Source organism: Cnephaeus nilssonii (assembly GCF_951640355.1).
Source record: "Cnephaeus nilssonii genome assembly, chromosome: X".
NCBI classification, from domain to species: domain Eukaryota; kingdom Metazoa; phylum Chordata; class Mammalia; order Chiroptera; family Vespertilionidae; genus Cnephaeus; species Cnephaeus nilssonii.
In genome coordinates, this window is record NC_137071.1 from 126,826,120 (window position 1) to 126,849,187 (window position 23,068).

The window sequence follows — 23,068 nt, forward strand, 5'->3', positions numbered from 1 at the left end:
TCTCTAATCCTGTTAGACCACCAACTCCCCCAGTGCTGATGCCTGCCAATCTGCCAGGAACTGAGTAACCGGGGCCCTTAGACTCTCACCCCCAGTTTACTGCTCTCTCTTTGAAGGAAACTTGATAATGTTCCTTAAAATTATCAGTGTATACACCCTCACACCCAGTCATTTTGCTCCTGGGGACTTAGCCCACAGCCTATATAGCAAAAAGGGTAAAATCAGATGTTTACAAATGGACAACAATATTTGTGCAGCATTTTTTGGAAACAGTAAATGATTGGGGAGAACCAAAATGCCCAACAGTAGGGAGCTGGTTAACTTACTGTTGCACAGTGGCATTCTACGTGAGTCTAAGCTGTACAGTTAGAGAATAGCTTTTTAAAATGTCTACGTGGAAAATGCATGGTATGGAAGGGAGCATCTTGAATGCTGGAGCCCTCCCCTAAAATAGGGGAGGAAGGAGAAAGGCTCCATCTTCTGCCTTTCATCAGTTCTTGGGGTGCCAACAATGATAAGATGTACTGTGATTTTTACATGCCAACAACAAAGCAGAAAATGCTGCCAACTGAATTCTAAGATGTCACTGTTTACAAGATGCATCTGAATTTCAAGATGTTACCAATATGAAAAATATGTATCTTAGAATCAACGAAATATGGTATTTACTCCATGAAAACGCAGACTATTTCTGGGGCACACATGAGTTACTGGTTACAGTGACTACCTCCAGGAGAGGAAGCATGTGTCTGGGGGACGAGGTGGGAGGGAGACTTTTTCTTGTACGCCCATTTGCATTTTAAGCACGTAAATACCCTACCCATTACAAATATACTACCCATTATCAATACATTTTACACTTGACAGAAGAAATTTTTTTTTAACGTAGAAACCCAAATGCTGGCAGGTCCTACCTGACAATAGCCATGCCATTCCTGATTTCAGCCCCCAGGACCGCATCCACCAGCCTGAGGACAGAGCCTGAGGCCAGGCAGGCACAGGTGTATGAGTTCTGGAGAGACAGTGGGGAGCCAGAGAGGGAGTGAGGGAGAGATCAGCCCTGTCCACTCAGCTGCTTCCCCTAGGGTGGGGGAGGTGTGGGGATGGGCATCCCCAGGATGGCTACCACCCTCTGCCCTCACAGTTCTCATCCCTACCGGATGCAGATAAACTGAGTCATAGGTGTCTGCTAGGCCTCGGAGTTCTCCCTCATTCATGTATTGGGTTGTCTCCATCAGGTCTATATATTCTAGGCTGGGGATACAGACAGGGAAGATGAGATTCAAGGGCCTGCCTCCCTCCTTGGCCCTGAGCCGGGGCCCTGTTTCCTCCCCAGCTAAGTAAGCCCTTTATGCACCAGACCCCTGGACAAGCCAGACTTCCTCAATTACAAGTTGTTTACATACCAGATGGTAATAAGAACAATAGCTCATCAGGCTGATGGTATGTCAGGCACCATTCTAAGCACCCAACATATATCAAACCCTCCCAAGGAACTTGTCTTTACTAGTCCCCCAGTTATTGGCAATGACAATGAGATTCAGAGAAGTTCAGCAACTTGCCCAAAGCCACAGAGCCCATGAGCTTCCTTCCCAAAGCATCCAGTCTGCCCTGGTGGGCCCAGGGTAGCCTCCTCCCCGTCCCTACAAGGTTACCAAGAATTCACCTGTGAACCAACATCAGCTCTTCCTTTTCAGCAAACCGGGCCTGAGGAGACACAAGGAACAAAGGGCTAAGGTGCGGGCCAAAACCAGCTCCTGCCAGCTCCTGCCCTCCACCCAAGGTGCTGGCCAGGGAACCCACCTGAAAGGACACGCAGCGGTCCAGGAGGCCCTCCTGGATCAGCTGCTCCTTGATGGCATGGAGCCGCTCAGGGCATTCAGGGAAGCTGGGTTGACAGAGATAAGTCACGTGAACACATAGACATACACAGGGACACTGGTGAGCAACACAGCTGGTCCTGCATTCTTCTCCATCCAACAGTGCACACCAGAAACCTCGAAGTTCCCCCTGATACCTGTTGGCTCCGTTCTCACAACATATCCAGAGCCTGCCCCTCTCCTCATCACCCCCACTGCTGCTACCATCATCTCCCACCTGGGCTCCTACAGTCAGCTCCTCATTGGCCTTCCTACTTCTGCCCTCACACCCCCAACAGTGCTTTCTTCCCACAGTAGCCAGACACTGGTTAAAGTCCAAATCAGATCATGTCCCACCTAAACGCAAAACTTTTTTTTTATGTTTTAGCAATACCAAAGATAAATATTTATTCTCAAAACTTTCTCATGGTTCCCATCTCATCAGGCCGCGTACTTTCCAGCTAGCTTCCCCCGCCTGCCTAGACACTGTTCCCGCATTATCTTCATGGCTCACTCCCTCACCTCCTTCCGATATCAGTGAGGCATTCCTTGGCCATCCTTTTCCCAACTGAAGAGTTCCCTCCATTGTTCTTTCTGCTACTCTCCCTCCTGCTTCAGTGTTCCTGCGCATCACAGAACTTTTGTTTCCAACCCACTGTATCATTTACTTTGTTTTACTATCTGTGTTCTCCCTCAAAACTGTAATCTCCACAAACACTAGGGTTTCTTTGTTTTGTCTACTGCCATGTCCCTGAAGTCCTTTGCCACTCTGAGTCTTCCATTGGGAGAGGGGAGATAGATACTTGAACTGGTAAAACATAGTAAGTATAATGAGCAAACAATGACATGAGCTAGGAAGATCTCAAAGATCAAGTGTAAGGGGGGGGGGGGGAGGGGGGAGAGTAGCCAGGCACAGTCCTCTCTGAGAGTCTCCTTGAGATGTGAATGTTCACTGGAAGAAGAGAAGGCAGAAACGAATCTCTGGAAAAGGGATTGGCCAAGACGAAGACCTGGAATTGAGGGAATGCCTGGCATGTTGGAAGAGCAGCAAGGGGCCCAGGGTGAGTGCAGTGAAGTGAAACGAATGAGGAAGAGGGACTGGCTGATGAAGTCACCAAGGTGATGTGGCGCCAGGTCACGTGGAACCTAAGAGGCCAAAATGAAGAGTTTGAACTTTACCTTGTAGGTAATGGTCTGTCCTTGAAAGATTTTAAGAAAGAGAACATCATCTCGCACATGTTTTTTTTAGGCTGCTGTGTGGAAAACAGACAGCATGGATGAGAGTGGAAACAGGAAACAAGTGAGGGGGGTCTCTGCAAGTTTAGGTGAGTGATGACGGTGGTGGCAGTGAGAAGTCAGATACGGGATACATTGTGCACACAGAGACAAAAGAATTTGTTGATGGATTACATGTGTGAGCAAATGGGAGGTGTTAATTCTTCCGCTTCAGCACAAACGTCTCTTTTTCAAGGATACCTTCTGGGAACCCTGGATGCTAGTCTAAAATCCTTACTAAACACTTTTGAAGCCCCTGGTCCTAAGTCCTCCCTCCCGTATTAAACACTTCATTCTGCTGTTGGCTGTTTAATGATCTGCTCTCCTACTCACCTATCAGCTCCTCGAGAAGGGACTCTGTCTGTCTTGTCCAACACATTTGTATCACCAACTCCTGGCACACAGCAGGCACTTAATAAATGTTTGCTGGCTAAATGAAAAGAACCCCTTCAAACCTGAGCCCCACCTCCCTAAGTCATCTGCCGCCAGTCTCTAGGCTAGCGCAAGAAAGGATCTGTTCTTGCTAATGGCTCGACGTGTGCATATTTGTGTGGTTTGGGGACAGCGGGGGGAGTCAAGTCTCACCTGTCATCCCAAAGGCAATGGAAGTCATTTAGCTGCTCATCAAACACCAAGCCAGTACCGGAGAGTGTCTTGGCCTCAAGGGTCAGATCCTGCAGGGGAAAAAAATGGGAGACACTGATCCATTTAGGGTCTGAGGCCGAGGTAACATCCCGTAATGTCCAAGATGGAGGACCTCAGGGTTGTGACGGTCACAGAAGGCTAAATTATGGCCAGGCCTCTCTCACCAGCCCTTGCATCCCCTCCACTAGGTCTTGCTCTGCTGCTTGGCTGAGCTTCTTCATTCTGCCTTTCTTCTTCACCTCTGCTAGCCTGGGGCTGGGGCGGAGTCCAGTACCCTTCTTAACACCTGGCTTCTGCCAAACAGAGAGAAAGGTCAGAATCCACCGCACGGCCCACTGCTCCCCTTCCCCCTCATCAGGACGGGTCTGGGGCCTCACCGAGATGATGCTGGCGTCCTGGGGGGGCGTCTGGGGGCTGTGTATGCTCCTTCGCTGCCTAGTTGTGGTGGAATCCTGGCCGGTGGAGGTCATGGTCGGGGAGACTTCACCCCTGACGCGGTTCTAGGGGGTGCGGTGGAGGTGACTGAAGGGACTAGGGTATCCTGAGGACCCTACACCCCAGCCTCTTCCCAGGCCCCGCCCCTTATGCTATCCTATCACCCACTGCCGTCCAAAACTCCCTCTCTCTCAAGGCTCTCTCCCTCCACTGGGATGTCCATTCCACCTGGCCCCGCCCATTCCACTAGACTCCACCCCTTTAACACTATTCTTTCTTCTTTCAAAGTTTTGCCCTTTCAAAAAGCAATTACCCCCCCCCCCCCCTAGATTCAGTCTATTCGAGGGCCCGATCGTTCCAACAAATCACGCCGCTTCCGCTCTACCAAACCATTCCCAGATTCTTTCCTTCCTCTCAGCCTCGCCCGGACCCCACCTCTTCGCAGACTTGCCCTTTCCACCCAATCCCCCGGGAAAATCACCCACCCTTTCAGTCAGCCGGCCCCGGGCCCACTCCACCCCGACCGATCCACCTAACCCCACCCCTTCCCCGCCGCCCGGCACCTTCCACTAGGCCAGATTCCGTCCCTAACGTTTCAACCAGCACCGCTCCTCAGGGGACGGCCCCTTTCCCCCACCAAACCCCACCCCCCGCCCAAACCCTCCCCCCCGACGTTTTCCCAAACTCCTTCGGCCAGATTCCAGCCACCGCCCGCCAACCCCCGCCCCCTCCGTCGACGCCAACCAATCCCTTCGGCTCCGCACAGACGGCCCAGCGAGGCCCTGGCCTCAAACCCCGCCCGGGACTGGCGCCGCCCAACTCCCCGCCACCTGTGAGAGGCTGCCGGGGCCGAGGCCCGCGTCTCCATTGGGCCGGTTCCCTCTACTGACCGCCCCGCTCCCGCCCACACCCTCAGGGCCGCGCTCCCTGAGAGCTCCGCCTCCCGCGAGTTCGCCAACGGCCGGCGGCGACGTCATCATCACGCGCCGCGGGGCCGGGCCGCGCCTGCGCGGAGCGCGCGCGCGCCCGCCGTTCCACACGACGCCGAGGCTCCCGTCCGCCCCGCCCCCAACCGCCGCCGCCTTTGTCCCCGCTGCCCTGGCCGCCGTCCCTCCGTCCGCGTCCAGTCACCTTAGGAGCCCTCCGGACCCACGACAACTGTGCCTCGAGGTGACTCAAGAGAGCAAATGGGCAAGCGAACGAGGGAGTTAGGCGAAGGCGGCTTCTCTGCCGCGCGCGGCTTTCCCGCGCTGCGCGCACTGATGACGTGGCGCGGGCGGGCCGGGGCCTGGTGGAAACTGGAAGGTGGCTGGTGGCAGTCCAGTGGGAGTGGTGATGATGCTAAATGTGGTGAAGATTTTTCTTTTTTAAAATGAAAATGATTTTTCTTTTTTAAAATGTATTTTTATTGGTTTCAGGGAGGAAGGGAGAGCGAGAGACCGAAACATCCATGATGAGAGGGAATCATTGATCAGCTGCCTCCTGCACGCCCCCCCCACTGGGGATGTGCTCTGACCGGGAATCGAACGGATGCTCGGCCACCGAAACCACACCTGTCGGGCACGTGGTGAAGATTTTCGGAATCCATGTTCACCAAGGTGTGTGGTGAGCAAGGGAACATCCCCGAAAGGAGTCACTCACACGTGATTGTGTCTTTCCACAATGCCAGGCTTATCAAGGGGGACTGCCCCCATAAGTAAGCCAATAGATGGACACGCAGGAAGGGGGAGCTTAAGCCATAGAGCAGCGGAGCAAGCCCCACGAAGCCCCAGTCACCCGTGGCCTCCAGGGTTAGAGAGGCGCACGCTGGTCCCAAACCAGGCGTCTACAGCGGCTTCCAGGGGCTGGGGGAACCAAGGTGCTGTTGGGCTGCCTCGTGGAATGGTGGAAGCTCTGAGTTTTTATAGCCCGTAATGGGCGGCGGCCCCACGCATCTCGGTGTCCTGATGGAGTCCTTATCAGAGTCCCATCCCAAGCGCATTCCGTTACCTCATTGCCTCAGTCTTGGGCATATCGCCACTTGACCTAACTGTCATGGCTGACAGAGACTCCCTATTGGACTGTCAAACATTGCCCAGAAAGTCTGTTCCGCTCTCCATCTAGACGAGGTGGTGCACAGAAGTGCTCACCACGTGTTACTAAGATTCTGCCGCAGAAATGGTGGCGCGGAAGGAGTCTTAATAGGGCAAATAACTGTAATGATAGCCAGTATTAATGTGTCAGGCATTGTTGTAAGCCGCGATTCCGGGAGGTAGTTCCCATTATGAAGGCCGCTCTGCAGATAAGGAAACTGAGGTTACGTGACTTAGCCATGTGACCTCGGGCAAGTTACTGAACAGCTCCGCGCTTCAGTTTCCTCATCTGGAAAATTGTGATAAAATAGTGCCCAGGCCCAGAATGTTCTTGAACAGCAGCTCTCCTGGTCAGCCTCCACCCAGCAACCTCTGCTTCCCAGTGTGTGCCTAGGGGCAGGGGGAGTTAGTTGCCCCTTTGCGGGATGGGGGCGGGGGGCGGGAGGAGAGGGACAATTCCCTCCCACCCCGGGTCTAAATAGCCCCGCAGGAGGCGGGTTTGTCCTCCTAATCTCCCTTTCTCATTCTTCACCATTTCCTACCGGGCTGTAGGCTGGGGCCGGAAAGATAAGCGGTCTGGGGTTCAGCTTCGCTGACTAACAAACAGATTGACAGCCCCACCACCCACTAGCCGGGCCCTCTAACCCTCCTGAAAACCCCAGTTTCAGCCTTCTTTTCCCTTCCACTCTCTTACTGCCTGAACAAGTCTTTTGTCCCAGGGGAAGAGAGCCACAGCCCTAAGACCTTTATTTTTTTTATTTTTATTTTTATTTTTTTTTTAGCCCTAAGACCTTTAAACCCCCCACGTACACCAAAGAACACACAATGATACAATACACCCCGAAGAACCCTCTGAGGTTGTGATGCCTGCAAAGTAATAGAGTAGGGAGTCTTGTCAGGGTCAAGGCCCGTTTTTCTGTATAGTCAAAAGAGAGCAGAGGTCGGCAAACTTTTTCTACGAAGGACCAGATAGTAAATGTTTTAGGCTTCGTAGGCCACCTATAGCCTCTGGTAACCTTCTTCTTTCTTTCCCTTTAAAAAAGACAAAAAAGTGGCTGCGGTCTGGCTTGGGCCTGAAGGCTCTAGTTTGCTGATCCCTGCAATCGAGCGTGAGTCTTTGGTTCCCTTCTAGGGTCTAAGGGCAGAAGTTCCATGCTTCCTGAGCGGAGGTGTTCCTTTTGTGTGAGGTGTGAGGACAGATTCATGGACAGGGTCCCGTCACTTCTGGTGTTTTCCTACTGGGTCAAGGAAATGTCCCTGTACAGCCCTAACCGGTTTAGCTCAGTGGATAGAGCATCGGCCTGCGGACTCAGGGGTCCCAGGTTCGATTCCGGTCAAGGGCATGTGCCTTGGTTGCGGGCACATCCCCAGTGGGGCGTGTGCAGGAGGCGGCTGATTGATGTTTCTCTCTCATCGATGTTTCGAATTCTCTCTCCTCCTCCCTTCCTCTCTGTAAAAAATCAATAAAATATATTTAAAATAAATAAATAAATGTCCCTGTACAGAGTGAGGCTAGGGATTCCTACAGTTTCTGTAATGTTCTTCCACTGAACCAAGCAGGGGTTTCTATACAGGACAAGACGGATGTTTTTAGAAAGCTCCAGACTATGGGTTCCCATAAACATTCAGGATGGGGCTTCTTAGACTGCATTATGACAGGCTCATATGACTGGTTGGTGCAGTTCAGGCTCAGTACAGGTATTTCTGTACAGCTTCAGAGCTGTGTTCATATAGAACGTAAGATCAGGTATTCATGTCCAGATTCAGTCAAAAGATGATTATTTTTTATAATTATTATTATGAATAACCAGTAGTAAATATTCACATTGGATTTTGTATGAGCAAGAAACATTTACTTGTTAAGCCCCTGAGATTCTGGGTTTGTTTGTTACAATTAGGCTACCTGTTGTAACAAACAAACCCAGAATCTCAGGGGCTTAACAAGTAAATGTTTCTTGCTCATACAAAATCCAATGTGAATATTTACTACTGGTTATTCATGGACCCAGGCAACTTCCATTTTGTGGCTCTGCTCTCCTTTGAGTCCTTGGGGTTATCGCTATTCAGCTGGTAGATGAGAAAGGGAGGATTCCATGAGAGGTTTTTTGTTTTTGTTAAATCTCACCAGATGATATTTTTCCATTGATTCTTAGAGAGAGTGGAAGGGAGGGAGAGAGGGGGAGAGAGAGAGAGAGAGAGAGAGAGAGAGAGAGAGAGAGAGAGAGAGAGAGAGAAAGATTAATGTGTGTGTGAGAGAAACATCGATGTGAAAGATACACATCAATGTGAAAGATACACATCAATCCCTTGCCTCCTGTAACTGGGGCCGGGGGTCAATCCTGTAACCCAGGTATGTGCCCTTGACTGGGAATTGAACCCGAGACCCTTTGGTGCACAGGCCATGCTCTAACCACTGAGCTACCATCCAGGGCCCATGAGAGGTTCCTCTGGGCCAGGCCTGGAAGTCGTGTTTGTCACTCTGCTCACTCCATTGATCAGAACTGTCACATGTCCACCTGTCATTGTAAGGGAGGCTGGGAAAGGGAGTGAGTCAGGAAGAAAGGGGGACAGGGTTGACGAGCCTACAGCAGTGTCTGCTTCAGGATTCTGTAGACTCCCCAGAGCTACGCTGTTTCATGTGGTAGCCACGAGCCACAGTCAGGACAGTGGCTCCTGTACAAGGTGAGGGCAAGGTTTCCAGAACAAGGCTGTCAGAGAGAGAGTCACATCAGGGCTTCTAGACAGGGTCAGGAGAGTGTTTCCAGAGGCCAAGCTTTGGGGTTCCTATAAAAGATCAGGTCAGAGATTCCTGAAACCAGTCAATTTAAGGATTTCTGTTGGAAGTCAGGGAAAGGTTTTCTACAGAATCCGGTTATAGGCTCCAGCACTGTTATAGGCAAGGCTTCCTGTAGAGGACTGGGGCCATGGAGCCAGGACAGGGTTAGGTCAGCAAGCCCTGTACAGCAAGCATGTCAAACTCAAAGGCTAACACGGGCCAAATAAACAAGGTTGAAGTTTATGTGGGCCGCAAAAATGCAAAAGCTTCAATTTTCATAGAAACATAGGTTTATTTCAATAGAGACATGCTGAATACAAAGGGCTGAAATAAATGAGTCATAGTTAACATAAAAGAATAGAATTTCGTAAAAATTAATATTTTAATAATTTTAATAAAAATTATTTTTTTCTTGAACATTAACTTACCAGACACTGAATAACTGCACAAATAAATGTAACGCAAATAAACCTATTTTTCTTGTTCTCCAAAAGCAAAATATTTCCTGTTGCACACACCAAACAAGTCAGTACAAGACTAATGATGTGGCAACCGGCTGCTAAAATATTTGCTGCTAGTATTAGTGGAGAGAAATGGTGCGCCTGAACAGAAGGCACACACATAAGGGAAATGAATGCAACACAATTATAGTAATCAGTCATTAGTGAATATTATAGTTCCTTATTAATAATCCTATATAATAAAAGCCCAGAGACCGAACGGTGGAATGACTAGAACGACCGGTCAACCAACTGCTATGATGCTCACTGACCCCTAGGGGGCAGACGTTCCACACAGGAGCTGCCCCCTGGGGGGTCAGTGCACTACCACAGTGGGAGCGCTGCTTGGCTGACCGGAGGCTGGGAGGTGGGTTCGTGGCCGCCGTGGGACTGAGGCCTACTCCGCCGCCTCTCAGTGCTGTTGTCCCTGAGCCCGGCCCTAACCAGGTCCCCTGGAGAGGTGAGTGCTCCGGCTCCATAGAATATGCCAGACCAGGGAGCAGCTGCTCAGAGGGCAGGTCCACAGCTGCTCGCAGACTAGGAGGAGTGGGCTGATCCCCACAGGCCATGCCCCCCACCAGTGCACAAATCCCGTGCACTGGGCCTCTAGTTACGTATAACAGGGTATTGTAAAAATTAAGTTATGAATTTTTTATTAAAACGTTTCTTACATACCGTTATATTGGCTGGGCTGCAAAAATACTTGTGGGCTGCATGCGGCCCATGGCCTGCAAGTTTGACATGCTTGCTGTACAGTATCTGGGCAGGGGGTCCTATGCCGGGTGAGGCTGTAGGTGCCTGTATAGGCTGAGGTCTGGACTTAATGCAGGGGGTCAGGTTCAGGAAAGGATTTTCCATGTAAGTTCAAGACTGAGGTTCATGTTGAGAGTTGGATCACGGGTTCCTGTGGACTCTGTGGGGTGGGGCGTGAGGTAGGGATTGTGTGCAGAGTGACGTCAAGGGGTCATTGTCAACAATGGAAGCAAGGTCCTGAACTCAATCGGGGTTCCCAAAGAGTTTGCAGATGGGGATTTCTTATTTAAAAAAAAACATTTTTATTGATTTCAGAGAGGAAGGGAGAGGGAGAGAGAGATAGAAACATCAGTGATGAGAGAGAATCATTGATCGGCTGCCTCCTGCACGCCCCACACTGGGGTTCCAGCCTGCAACCTGAGCATGTGCCCTGACCAAGAATCCAACCTTGTCTTCCTGGTTCATAGGTGGATGCTCAACCACTGAGCCACACTGGCCGGACTAGAGTGTTTTTTCAGGTGTTCATGAACGAAAGCAGCTGAGCCTTCCAGCTGTTGTGGAGCACAGTGAGCACTCAGGAAACGGTGCTGCTTGGGGTTAGGAGCCTCTGGGCGGTGTGGAGGCTAAGCCCCGGAGCCTGGCTCAGCCCTGTGCCACCAGCTGTGTGGCCCTGGGAGAGCCACTTAACCTGTCTGGGTTAGGATGTCACCTGACTCCGTGCATGTCCGATGTGAGGGTGTGTTCCATGGGAGAACAGATTCCACTTTAGGGGGAGCAGTTCACCCAGGTGGGTAGGTGTGTTGGGGAGGGAGTTGGCACTGTGGGGAGCTCCCCACCTGTGGGGTCTAAATGTCCCCCCTAGAGATTATTTTGTCTCCTAATCTCCCCCCTCCTCCTCTACCATTTCCCACAGGGCTGCAGGCCGAGTGGGGCTGAGAGAGATAAGAGATGAGGGACAGGAGGGCCCATGGACAACCCCAGGGTCTCAGACTGGCCTTCTGCCCTTCTTGCTGCTTGCCATTCCAGCCCCTCTTTCCTCCCATTCCTGTCCTGAACATGTCTTCTGTCCCTTGGAGGTGGGTCCCTAACTTACAGACTGAAACTATATGTATTGATGCCTCCACAAACACGTGTACAGAGCTGCTCACGCTGTCAGCCACTCAGAGGCACCGTGACAGGGCACATGACATGGGATACGCTCACATACACATGCTGTTGCACAAGTACTGCCCTTACCAGACCCACAAAGCCCTCCTGACATGCTGCTAGGTCTCCACATACCGTCTACACAGTCCCTGCTCAGCATTCCAGAAATGTTTGTTTATCCAATGCTGAGCCTGGTACACATGCTGTGCCTGGTACACCGTCTCAGAACCACCCTGCGTGGTACACAGTCACATGAGCACAACCTCACATGTTGCCTCCGCACACCCCGTTACACACATACCCCCACGTCCTCTCACACAGTCACTTGTGCCCCGTTCCTCACAGTCGCCTGGTGTCAGGCCACCATCTCTCACAACCTCACCCCCATGGTCACCACCTCACAGAGCAATCAGCCACCACACACTGTCTCTTCCCATGACGTGTGCATGTACACGCCATATCATACACCCTGGTTGCTGTCACATGCGGTTTCACATACACATCATGTTATACTTGCACATCACAACCCACTATCATGAAGGGTCACGGGTGCTGTCTCTCTCAGCCTCACGCCATCCCCAGAGAACCACAGGCACCGCTGCACCCCCCCTACCACGGCTCTTTATTCAGTCCCACTCAGACCCACACCTCCAGCTTCAGGACTTTGGTGCTTTATTTTACAAATCTTTGATGGTCCAGACCAAGGGGTTTGGGGGGCCCAGAGGGTTGGGTTGTAGAGGGACTGTGGAGAGGGACCCCGCCCCTGCTCTGAGGCCATGCTGTGTCCTCATGAGCTGAGTGGCGCCACCACGGTGCTGCTGGTGGTGGGAGGCATGGGGCCTGTGGGGAAGGAGCCTGTGGGTGAACCCAGCAGGGGCCCGGGGAAAGGCATGAGGTGGCTGACAGGCCCTGACAGCACCACGGGGCCCAGGCCTTGGTAGAGATGGGCAGTGCCAGGCGGGCCCAATGCCAAGCCTGAGGCCACTTCTCCAAAATTCCCACCATCGCTGCCCCCAGCCACCACCATGAAGCCACCCGCTGGCCCATCAGCTGGTCCCGTGCCTCCCAGACTCGACCCTCGTTTCTTTTTTCCTTTTCCTGATGCCTTGCGGTTTCTGGTCTGGATACCATCCTTCCGCATGGTCAGTGGTCGGTTCACCTGATGAAAGAGAGGCCATGAGTGTTTCCTAACCTCGGACTTTGGCCTCTGTGTCTCCACCAGGGACACCCTTTCCACCCCACTCCTTAAGGGTAGGGAACTGGGTCAAGGACTAGGGGAGCAGGCCCCAGCTGTGGCACAGATAATGCCCTAAGGAATCATGAGCTTGTGAGGCCCTAAGCTGGGGAAAGGCTGGCGGAGCCTCTAGCCATAGGACTAGCTCAGTGGTCGGCAAACTGCGGCTCACAAGCCACATGCGGCTCTTGAGCCACGGTTTACCGCTCTGTTGACTAATGAGTTTGCTGACCACTGGACTAGCTGATGGCTGGAGGGGAGGAGGAAGGAGATGAGAAATGGAGGAGAGAGAAGGGAGCAGGAGGGAAAAGAAAGGAAGAAGATGGAGGTGCAGAGGAGAGAGGGAGGATGGGGAAAGAGGAGGGAGGAGAATAACAGGGACAAGAGAGGAAGGGATTGAAGAAGAGAGGGAAGGGAGATGGGAAGAATACAGGAAAGGAAAAGGAGAAGGAAGGCAGGGTTGGTGGAACGGGTGAGGGGGCAGGTTCCAAGAGGCAGGGCACACCTGGTGTAATTTGTAGTAGAGTCCGCAGGCATTGCACACAGGGTCCCCACTGGCATTTCTCCGCCACAGGGTCGTGGTGGTTGTCTGGCAGTTGGTGCACTGGGTACCTGCCCGCTTGCTGACGATCTGGGGGCAGCAAGAATGTGAGGGTCAATGCACTGGGGGGGGGGTGGAGGACCCAGGAGGTGAGGGTCAGGGTGAAGGCAGGGCTTCCTGGACAAGGCGTAGACTGAGGGTTCTCTAAGGGGCGAGGACATGGCCTCCTGTCCCGGGGCTTTCCAGATGGTGTGGGGGACTGCATCAGTGGTTCTCAACGTTGGCGGACATTGGACTCACTTGGGGAGTCGGAAACAATCCTGATGCCCAGGCAGCGCCCCAGACCAAGTAAATCAACACATCTAGGGAGGGCCCCACGGTGGTCCCAGTGTGCAGCCAAGTATGAAGACTGCTGTGCAGGGAGTGGACGGCGTGCCTGCTTGCAGCCTGAGGGTGGGCTGGGGGTAGACACTCCTGTACAGAGCTGGGTCCCTGAGTCGATGGGGCAGGGAGAGGGGATTGGGGTTCTCGTAGAGTGTGAGGACAGAGATCCTGCACGGAGTGGGAACAGTAGTACCTGGGTGAGGGGAGGCAGGCCTGAGGTCTTACCAGGCGCTTTTTGGGTCGGATGAGGGGCCTGTTTTGCCCATTCATCTTGTGATAGAGGCCACAGGCATTGCACAGGTAGTGGCCTGTCCTGTCTCGCCGCCACAGCGGAGTGGCCGTCGCTCCGCAGTTCACACACTCCCTGGCCTCTGGAGAGGTGGAGAGGGGGGAAGAGGGACCAGGCTCAGCCCAACTTTGCCTTGGACCCCATCCCCCTCCTCAACCCCCCTGTCCCTTTTGGGGAACCTCACCACAGGTGGCCAGGGGCAGGGTTCCACGAAGCTTGGGGGAGGAATAGGCTGCTGGATTGAGGGGGCTTCCGGTGGGAGAAAAGAAGTTATTGGGGAAGTCAGGGCCCCCGTAGGCACTGCTGGGGACAGGGATGGAGGAAGGCACTGCAGGTCCCAGTGTCAACAGGTCCGGACTCAGTCGCTCTGTCTTTAACGTTTCTAGGAAACTGCCTTTTCCATCCGGATCTTCTGAGGCCTGGGGTGGGGAGTCCTCGCGGGTGGGGCACACAGTGGAGGGAGGGTAGAGCCCCGTCTTGCCATAGGCCCAGCTGGTGTATGGTGAGCCCCCTGGGATCCCTTCCATACAGTTGAGCAGTGGGTACACCTGGAAGACTGTTAGGGGGTGGGTACGGGAAGGAAGAAAGAAGGGGACAGAAGGTCTGACGTCATCCTCCTTTCAGGGTGCAGTGGTGCCCAACAGCCCCAGCATGGTGGCCAACCTTCCCCCCTTCCCACCTTCCCATAGGTTGCCAGAACAGCTGCTGGCCCTGAGGGACTCCTGGATCTGAGCCCCACTGGTCACCCTGGCAGCTGCAGTCACCTGCAGCCATTTCCCAATGGGCGTTGAGCATAACTGTGTGGAGCCCCATGGGCCACTCAACAACTAGGGCCACCCCCAACTACTTACAACATTCAATGTAGGGAACGTGGTCCACATAGCCTTGTGAAGGCTTCCGGCCATTTCCAAGATGGCCTCTTTGTGGGATTCTACCCTAGCCAAGGGTCTCCATGGCAACCCCAACAGCATGGAACCCATGCCAGAACAAACACCCAAAGGCGTTACCTGGGGAGTGTCTGTAGGCCTCAGCATCCCTGTAGTAGGCCAGTGCAGCAGCTGCAGCCGAGGCGGTGCTTGGGGCAGTGGAGGAAGCTGCTGCATCCAAGCCTTCAGGCCCAGAGGGGAAGAAGACCCCTGACTCTGGCAGTGAGGACACTAGGGCAGGGTCCACAAACTGGGGCAGGGGCTCAGAGGCCCCCAGGGCCCCCAGGCCAGGGAACTCCATGGGTCCTCTGAGGTTTGACCTGTGAGGACAGGAGGGGTCCTCAGACACTGAAATCATTCCCCTCCCCTCTCTTCTCCACACCCTCTTTCCTCCTTTCTCCTCCCACTCCATCCACTCCATCTTTACATCCCTCCTTTCCATCTCTGTAGGTCCCTTCTCCCCTCCCCTCCTCTCTTTCTTCCCTTACCACTCCTACCTCATCTCTCCCTAGTCTTCTACTCTATCCTCTAACTCCCCGTCCTCCTCCTCTCCTTTCCCATTCGCCTCCCCTTCTTGCCTCCTTTGTTTTTTCTTCTTCCCTCTTCCTCTCCCTCCTACACCCCCTTCTCTTCCTTCCTCTCCTCTTCCTCTCCCTTACCCCCTCATCCTCTCTCCCTGGTCCCCTTTCTCTTCTCTTCTATCTCTTCCTTCTCTCCTCTCCTCTCCTCCCCCTAAGCTTCCTTCTATCCCTTCCCCCCTTTCTACATCTGCTCCTCTCCTCTCCTCTCCTCCTTTTTCTTCATCCTTCTCTCCCGCTCTTTCTGCTCATCTCTTTCTCTCTGCTCATTTTTCCCTCCTGTCCTCCTCTTCCTCTTCCTCTTCTTTTCCTGCCCCCATCTTCCCTTCCCTCCCCCTCTAGAGGAGTCTGGGTTGGGTGGGATGGAGTGTAGAATTAGAGTCCCATGAACCCTTTGGTCACCCCCTTGGACCTGGGGGTTCACCCTCTTCTGTTCCCCAGTTTCATCCCTATCTGCTGCATCTTGCCTTCTGACTTTCTCAGAAACCCCAAGGTTTCCGGCTTGACTCCCCCTCCCCCACCTCAGTTGGGTCTGCAGACAGAGTTCCTCCCTGATCCATGGTGGGGGGGTCAGTACCCCCCACTGCTTATCTCTACCATCCCCGCCCAACTTTTGAAATCACCCCAAGGCCACTGGCTTCCTCTGAGAAGGGGGACAGGTGGGAGGTGTTCCCTTTACCCCTACCCACTTCCCTGGGGAGGCTGGCCATAGTTCTGCTTTCTGCTTCCTTCAGCCCCCACCATCCCCAGGCCTCAGTTTCCCCATTTGCCAGATAGGAGGTGGTGACAGGGCCAAGCTAAGACCTGTGAGATGGCAGCTTGGTCTATGTCCCTTTGCCACTACTCTGTGTGTATCACTGTCTCCCTGGGTCTTTTTCTCTAACACTGTTCCTTTCCTCTCTGTATTTCATATCATTTCTATGCGACCATGATATATATTGCTCTCCCTCTTTCTCTACTTTTATAAATGTCTAGTGGTTTTCCCTCGCTTTGTCTGTCTTTCCATGTCTCTATCTCTATGATTGTTTCTCTCGATCTTTATCTCTCTGTCTTTTTAAAAAATTGTTTATTGTTGAAAGTTTTACATATGTCTCCTTTTTCCCCCATTGACCACTCCCCGCCCGCTCCCGCCCCCAGCACATGCTCTCATCCCCCTACTGTCTGTGTCCATTGGTCATGCTCATGTGCATGGATACATGTCCTTTGGTTGATCTCTTACTGCCCCCTCCCCTGCCTTCCCTCTGAGGTTTGACGTATCTCTCTGTCTTTTTAGAAAGTATGTTTTTATTGATGAGAGAGAGAGAGAGAGAGAGGAGAGAGAAGTGAAGGAAAAAAAAAAAAAACCACATCGACTGGGGAATTGAACCGGCAACCCCTCAGTACATGGGACAACACTCAACCAACTGCGCCACACCAGCCAGGGCTAGCTCTCTGCCTTGTTATCTCTTTTTGTTTCTCCTTTTCTTCGTTTCCTTTATATCCTTTTCTCTTTCTCTTCTCTCTCCCTCTCTACTCATATGGACATCTTTCACATTCTGTCTCATTCTGCTTGTTTGGCTCTGCCTGCTTTCTCTCCCTCTGGGCCCTCGGGCCTTATTTCCATATCTGTTTAATATCCCCACATCCTGGACCAGACCCCACTGCACACAGCTCCAGATGAAGACCCGGGAAATGTACCCCTGACTTGCCCCGTGACCCTAAAGCCCTCCGTGTCCCTGTCTGTAGGATAGAGTGATGGAGATAGAATGGAAGGCCCCTTCAAACCCCTGCTGATGTGAAGGGTTGGGCCCGGGGTTGGGGGCTATGCTGGTAAAGAGATGGCCCTGTGGATGTGCCCACAACCCACCTAGACTCTCCTGCTGTCCCTCTATCTCATTCCTTCTGAGTCTCTGTTTCTCCTTTCTCTCTCTGCATATCTGTCTCTTGCTCTTTTTTTCTCTAGTTTTCTCCTCATCTCTCTCTGTTTCTTCCTCCATTCTCTCTTTGTCTCCTTGTGTGTCTTGCTTTTTGCCTCTGTCACCACTGTTCCCTTATCCCCTCATCCTCACCTTATTCTCCCATAACCTCCCTCCAACCCCCTCTGACCCGCCTGCATCTGACACCTTGGTGGGTCTAGGGCTGCCCACCCCTCTCCTGGCAGGGGCCCAGCCCCCCCCCCCTGCCCAGTTATCACTCTCCAGACAGAGATAAAGTTTATCTCAAGGCTGGGGGATATGAAAGCTCCTTATCAGCTGCCCCACTAGAGTAAGTGCTGCCCCAACGGGCAGCAGGCAGCAGGCCGGCACCCTCAACTCTCCCTCGGCCCAGCCCCTCGCCCAGTCCCTCACCCCAGGTAACGTCCCTATTCCAGCCATTAAGGGAGGGTCCCTCAGGACTAAAGGGAATAGAGATGGGGTCTGAGGGCAGATGGAGTCTTGGGAGGGATTGAGGGTCAGATAGGGGCTGAGGAGTCAGAGAGGTTTGGGGTATAGCTATGGGGCCTTGGAAAGCAGGCACAGGGTTTGAGGAGAAGAGACAACCTTGAAAGGTCATATTTGGGGATCATAAATAGGTTGGGGAGCAGAGACAAGGTTGAGGATCAGGGTGAAGTTTGAGAGTCAGAGAGAAAGTTGAGAAGTTAGAGATGTAGTTTGGGGGTCAGAGATGGATTCTGAGTGTCATGGAAATAAGTTTGGGGATCCAAGAGTTTTAATAGAGCAGAGATGAAGTTTAGGGGGTCAAAGATGGGTTTGGTCAGGCAGAAATGTGTCTGATGATTAGAGATGGGTTATGGGAGCATAGGAGGAGTTTCAGAACTGAGATAGAATTGGAGTAGAGAAAGATTTGGGGCCAGAGAGACCTGTCAGGCAGACATTTGGGGGCTGAGATGGGGTTTAGGGAAGGTAGACACAAGAATTAATGCGACAGTACAGACTTGGAGAAGTAGACTTGGTGTTTGGGGTGGCAAAGGCATTTTGATGAGCAGGCAAGGATTTGGGGGAGACAAATGGTTTTGGGGGATCAGAGAGAAGTCACTGGGAACAAATACAAGGTTTGAGAGTCAGAGATGGGAGGAAGAGGATGGAGCTAGGGTTTGGCAGGCCAGAGATAGGTATGGGGGTCAAAGGGAGAAATTAGGGCAGAGGCAAGGATGTTGTAGAGCAGATAGGGCTTGGGGAGCAGAAATAGTTGGGGTGGGAGAGTGAATTTTGGGGGAGAATTTATAGACAGAGACAAGTTCAGGTGAGGGAAAATCAGATTTGGGGCAGAAGTAGGATTTGGGGGATAAAAACATGTTTTAGGGGCAGAGATGAGGTATGGGGCGCATTAAGGGATCAGAGGAATGTAGATATTTTGGAAGGTGTAGATGGGAGTCAGGGCAGAGAGTAGGGTAGGGGGGTAGGTTTGGGATAGGAATGGGGGCTGGAAAGGCAGAGGTGGTCTGGAGGATCTACCGAGGGATTCAGGGGTGGTAGACACTGGGGGGTCCAGGGGTAGGTTGGGGAACCTGAAGCAGGCTAGGGGGGTAGCCTTGAGGTAAGAGGCAGCAGGCCCGGAGTTTGCCTGGCTGGGGACTCTCGGGGGGCTGAGACTGACCTGGGCTGGTTGGTGCAGAGGGTTCAGCTGCTTTGGGGATGTGGCGAGCTCAGTGTGATCCCAGGGGGTGTCCTGCCTGGCCTTGGCCTTTGAGGCTCCCTTCCTCCTTCTCTCCCTCCCTCCCCTCTCCCTCCTCCCTCCTCCCCAGGGAGTGGCTGGTGCAGCAGTGGGTGGGGCAAACCAGGGGAGGGGGTGGGCCTCCTGCTGGTGGGGTACCTCTTGGGCAGTGAGGACCCTCCTCCATCCCATCTGCCCACCCCATGGATTCTTGGACCCTGTTTGACTTGGGCTCCCATGGACTTCAGTGTCCAACCAAACAATATGGGCTGAAGCCAAGATAAAATGAAAATAGCAGATGTGGTTTCATGACTCTGCTCGGCTTTCCAGTGGGTGTTGGTAAAACCCCTACTATGTGCTGGGCCAGGTGTGGGCTGGGCACTTATGTATGTGAGTCTTACTGGCCATAGCAATAGGAGGGGAGGGACCGTACCCATTTTGCAGGCAAGAAGAATGAGATTCAGAAAGGTTAAGTAGGATTTAAACCAGAGCCCATGGGACATCTTGACGACCCAGGCCCAGCCCAGGGGCCAGGCCCGGGCTGGTGGGAGGCAGGGGCACACTCGCTCAGCACCCCACTGGGGCTTACGCCAGCTCTGGCCTGTCTTGGGGCAGCAGATAAGTCTTATCAGATGGAGGCCACGGTGGCTGTTGGCTGTTGGCTCCGCGGTAACAGGCTGACTTGGGATGGGGGGCGGAGCCGGGGGGCACCCAGGGACAGTGGCCTCAACTTCTTGCCCGCCATGCTGCTCTGGTGGCGGGAAACAGGTGGAACCAGGGGTTAGTTCCTCTGCCGGTCCTTGAGGAGTGGGATGGGGTGGGGGAAGGAAAGGAGAAATTGGAGGGATAAAGAAGAGTGAGACACAGAGAGAGAAAGATGGAAATTGGGAGACTCAGAGAAATAAAGAAAGAAACAGAGCTGGAAGGAGGCACAGAAAGAGGAGAGACAGAGGGAGAGAGACGCACAGAGAGAGCCAGAGACCGTTAAAAACAGAGAGACAAGCAAAGAGAACAAGAGACAGAGATGGACAGAAGGGAAAGATAAAGCCTGGAAACGACAGAGGCCAACAACAGGTGGAGAAACAGGAGGGAGACAAAGTGGATGCTATAGAGAGGGGGACAGAGACAGACAGAGATTCAGAGACAGCCAGCCTGAGAAGAAGTCCGTGAGGTCCCACGTGGCAGCCGGGTATTCCCTGGGCAGGTGGTGCTGAGGGTGGTGGGACAGGGGAAGGTGGACTGATGTGGTCCCATGTGGCCTGTGGCTCTGCCCTCCCCCTGCTGAGAGGGACCCTCAGAGAATCGCTGGGCCTCTGCACCTCAATCCCCACCTTCTTGCCCTGTCCTACTCCCCCCCCGAATGGTAACAGCAGTGACAACAACGTGTCTCATGCTATCAGAGACTCATGCCTGGCCTGTTCTGAGCACTTTCTCTGTATGAAAACATTGGGCGCATGTGCACAGTCCACAAAGTAGGTGTCCAACTTGGGTCCCCATAGGGAAGGGGATAAGACTACCCAGTCATGGCCCCAGAACTCCATGGGACAGGGAGCTCTCCTGACCACTCATTCTACAGATGGGGAGACCGAGACCCACTGAGGGCAGAGGGCAAGGATGGAGCCCTGGGTCAGTGGGGTCTGCTCACCCATGGACCCACCCCAGAGGGAGTTTCCCATCCTCATCTTTTCCCTCTGGCCTCAGTGTTCTCATATGCAAAATGGGAGTTTTAAGGAGGAAAGAGAGCAAGGCCACTACTTCGAATTTATTGAGCTACTGCTATGTGCCACGCCCGTGTTGAGCCCTCATTGGTAAGAATGAAGACCCAATGACCTAAGTGAAGATGGTTTCAGGAATCCACTCTGGAGCCAGCCCACCCTCATTTATAGACCACCCTGCCACCGACTGGCCGTGCGGCCTTGGGTGACTTGCTGTCTGCTCTGGACCTCAGTTCCTCATCTGTAAAGATGGGGTAATAATAGTGGCTACTCCATAGGGTGACGGGGCCACTAAACAAGATTGAATCCATTAAATGATTTTAACTCACTTGAATCTGAAATCTCAATAACTGTTAAGTATTCTTATTTATTTATTGAGTACCTATTGTATATGAGGGATAGTACTTGGACCTTTTTTACTAGAATTACTACTAATTCTTTTTTAAAAAATATGTATTTTAATTGATTTTTTACAGAGAGGAAGGGAGAGGGACAGAGAGTTAGGAACATCGATGACAGAGAAACATTGATCAGCTGCCTCCTGCACACCCCCCACTGGGGATGTGCCCACAACCAAGGTACATGCCCTTGACCGGAATCGAACCTGGGACCCTTCAGTCCGCAGGCCAACGCTCTATCCACTGAGCCAAACCGGCTTTGGCATACTACTAATTCTAATATTGATGCTAATAATATGCTGATGCCAATACCAATTCTAATTACTAGTACTAATTCTAATATTGATACTAGCACTAAGACTAATTTTAATAATATAGTAATACTAATGCTACTTCCAATTTAGCAGTAATACTATTGTTAATACTATTTCTAAAACTAATAATTATTCATCCTAATTCTACCAACAACAATAATGATAATAATACTGATCTGGATACCTTTCTTAGCACTAATATAATAATAACAACAACAGCAACAATGCTTGCCAAGCCACCCCAGGTACTGTGCTAGGTGCCTTCCCTGCATCATATTATCTATCCCATTCTCACCAGGTCCTTGTGTGTAAGGGCATATAATTGCCCCCGTCTTCCAGACTGGAGTAGGCACAGAGAAATGAAGATGTTCGTCCAAGCCCTAGGTTCTTGTCTCAGTTCTGACACTGATTTGCTCATGATTCCTGGGCAAGCCACACTCTGAACCCAGTTCCTTCACCTGGAAAATGGGCGCAATCAGAGAATCCCCATCAAATATTGTTGAGGTGCCACTCAACGCAGGGCCTGCCTGGCACACCATCATCAGTGAGCTCTGTAAAGGTAACTCTCAGTGTTAGCATTAGAAACAGCACTTGCAGGCTAGGGGGAGAGGTAGGGAAATCTGTCCTCCAGAGGAAGGGCAGGCTGGAGGTACATCTCACACAAGGATTTGGCTGCTAGACTCATGGCCCATTTCTTCACAACTGGAGGGAGAAAGGGCTCAGGAAGGGAAGTGACGGGTGGGAAATGGGGGCCTCAGAGCCCTGCCTTCATCAAGAGCTAGAAACTCTAAGGCTCTGAGGCCAGGCCTCACCCTATTCCCTCCCCCATCCCTGTGGAGGGGGCACAGGCCCAGAAGTCTGCGGCTACAGTTCAGCCAGCAGGGAGGCAGCTGGGAGTGGGCAGATAAGGGAATCAGTGGGGCCAGGCCAGGCTTTGGGGGAGACCCATGAGGGCGGGAGGTGGGGGTGAGGGTGGGGGTGGAGTGTCCCAGCCAAGCATCCACTTTGTCATTTGAGACCAGCCCCAACGTCCTCTCTTCCTTGAAGTCTTCCCTGACTGGTTCCTTCTCTCCTGGCATCTTTCAGGGTTCTAGAGCTTGGTGCCAGCCCAGGGCATTTGGACTATTCATGCCTCTTGCAGATTGTGGAGTCCACAAGGATGGGGACAGAACCCCGCCTTATTTACTTCAGATGCTTTTAAAAAGAAACGATATTACAGATACAGTTGAAGTCCTTGCACCAATTCCATCTCCCTTTCTCCTTCCACTGCCTTGAGTTCGGTATTTCTCTTCCTCATGATGCTTTTTATTCCATTAGTACATATGTGTAAACAATATTGGATACTGGGGCTTGGGGGCTTGTTTTTGAAGTTCATATAAATGGAATCATACACTATGTGCTGCTTTTGCTCAGCATAATGGCTGTGACATTCATCCAGATTGTGTGTGTATCCATAGTTCATTCTTTTTTATTAAGATGTAATTCATATACCACAAAATTCACCCTTTTAAAGTATATATATTAGTGATTAGTCTATTCACATAGAGTTGTGCAATTATCAACACTATCAATTCTAGAACACTTTCATCACCCCC

General features: G+C 52.3%; 2 protein-coding genes and 1 long non-coding RNA gene across 8 annotated transcripts in view; 1 reads left to right on the forward strand and 2 right to left on the reverse strand.

The window, feature by feature from the left end:
- The window catches only part of HDAC6 (histone deacetylase 6), a gene marked incomplete at its 3' end in the record, with an annotated part of 17,783 nt that extends 12,312 nt beyond the window's left edge, over positions 1-5,471 (reverse strand). The window contains exons 1-8 of one of the 6 annotated variants that reach the window (XM_079764927.1): positions 5,346-5,471; positions 4,157-4,279; positions 3,944-4,072; positions 3,720-3,808; positions 1,804-1,888; positions 1,667-1,707; positions 1,158-1,254; positions 915-1,012 (exon numbers count right to left, since the gene is read on the reverse strand). In XM_079764927.1, the coding sequence (XP_079621053.1) occupies positions 915-1,012; positions 1,158-1,254; positions 1,667-1,707; positions 1,804-1,888; positions 3,720-3,808; positions 3,944-4,072; positions 4,157-4,249 (632 nt within the window). In that variant the 5' untranslated portion in view covers positions 4,250-4,279; positions 5,346-5,471. Of the gene's footprint in view, positions 1-914; positions 1,013-1,157; positions 1,255-1,662; positions 1,708-1,803; positions 1,889-3,719; positions 3,809-3,943; positions 4,073-4,156; positions 4,434-4,699; positions 4,848-5,345 lie in introns of those variants that run through there. The other 5 variants (XM_079764928.1, XM_079764925.1, XM_079764929.1 and 2 more) reach the window with 5 other exon arrangements.
- Positions 5,265-21,332, forward strand: LOC307095629. Its single transcript, XR_013813208.1, has 3 exons — positions 5,265-5,384; positions 5,633-5,812; positions 21,238-21,332. It is a non-coding gene; the product is annotated as an uncharacterized lncRNA (long non-coding RNA).
- On the reverse strand, positions 12,155-15,155 carry GATA1 (GATA binding protein 1). The gene is made up of 5 exons (XM_079764968.1): positions 14,917-15,155; positions 14,094-14,465; positions 13,846-13,991; positions 13,201-13,326; positions 12,155-12,620 (listed from the first exon to the last, which is right to left on the reverse strand). The coding sequence occupies exons 1-5, from the start codon at positions 15,134-15,136 to the stop codon at positions 12,249-12,251; spliced, it is 1,236 nt and encodes a 411-aa protein (XP_079621094.1). The 5' UTR covers positions 15,137-15,155; the 3' UTR covers positions 12,155-12,248.
- Positions 21,333-23,068: the final 1,736 nt, after the last annotated feature.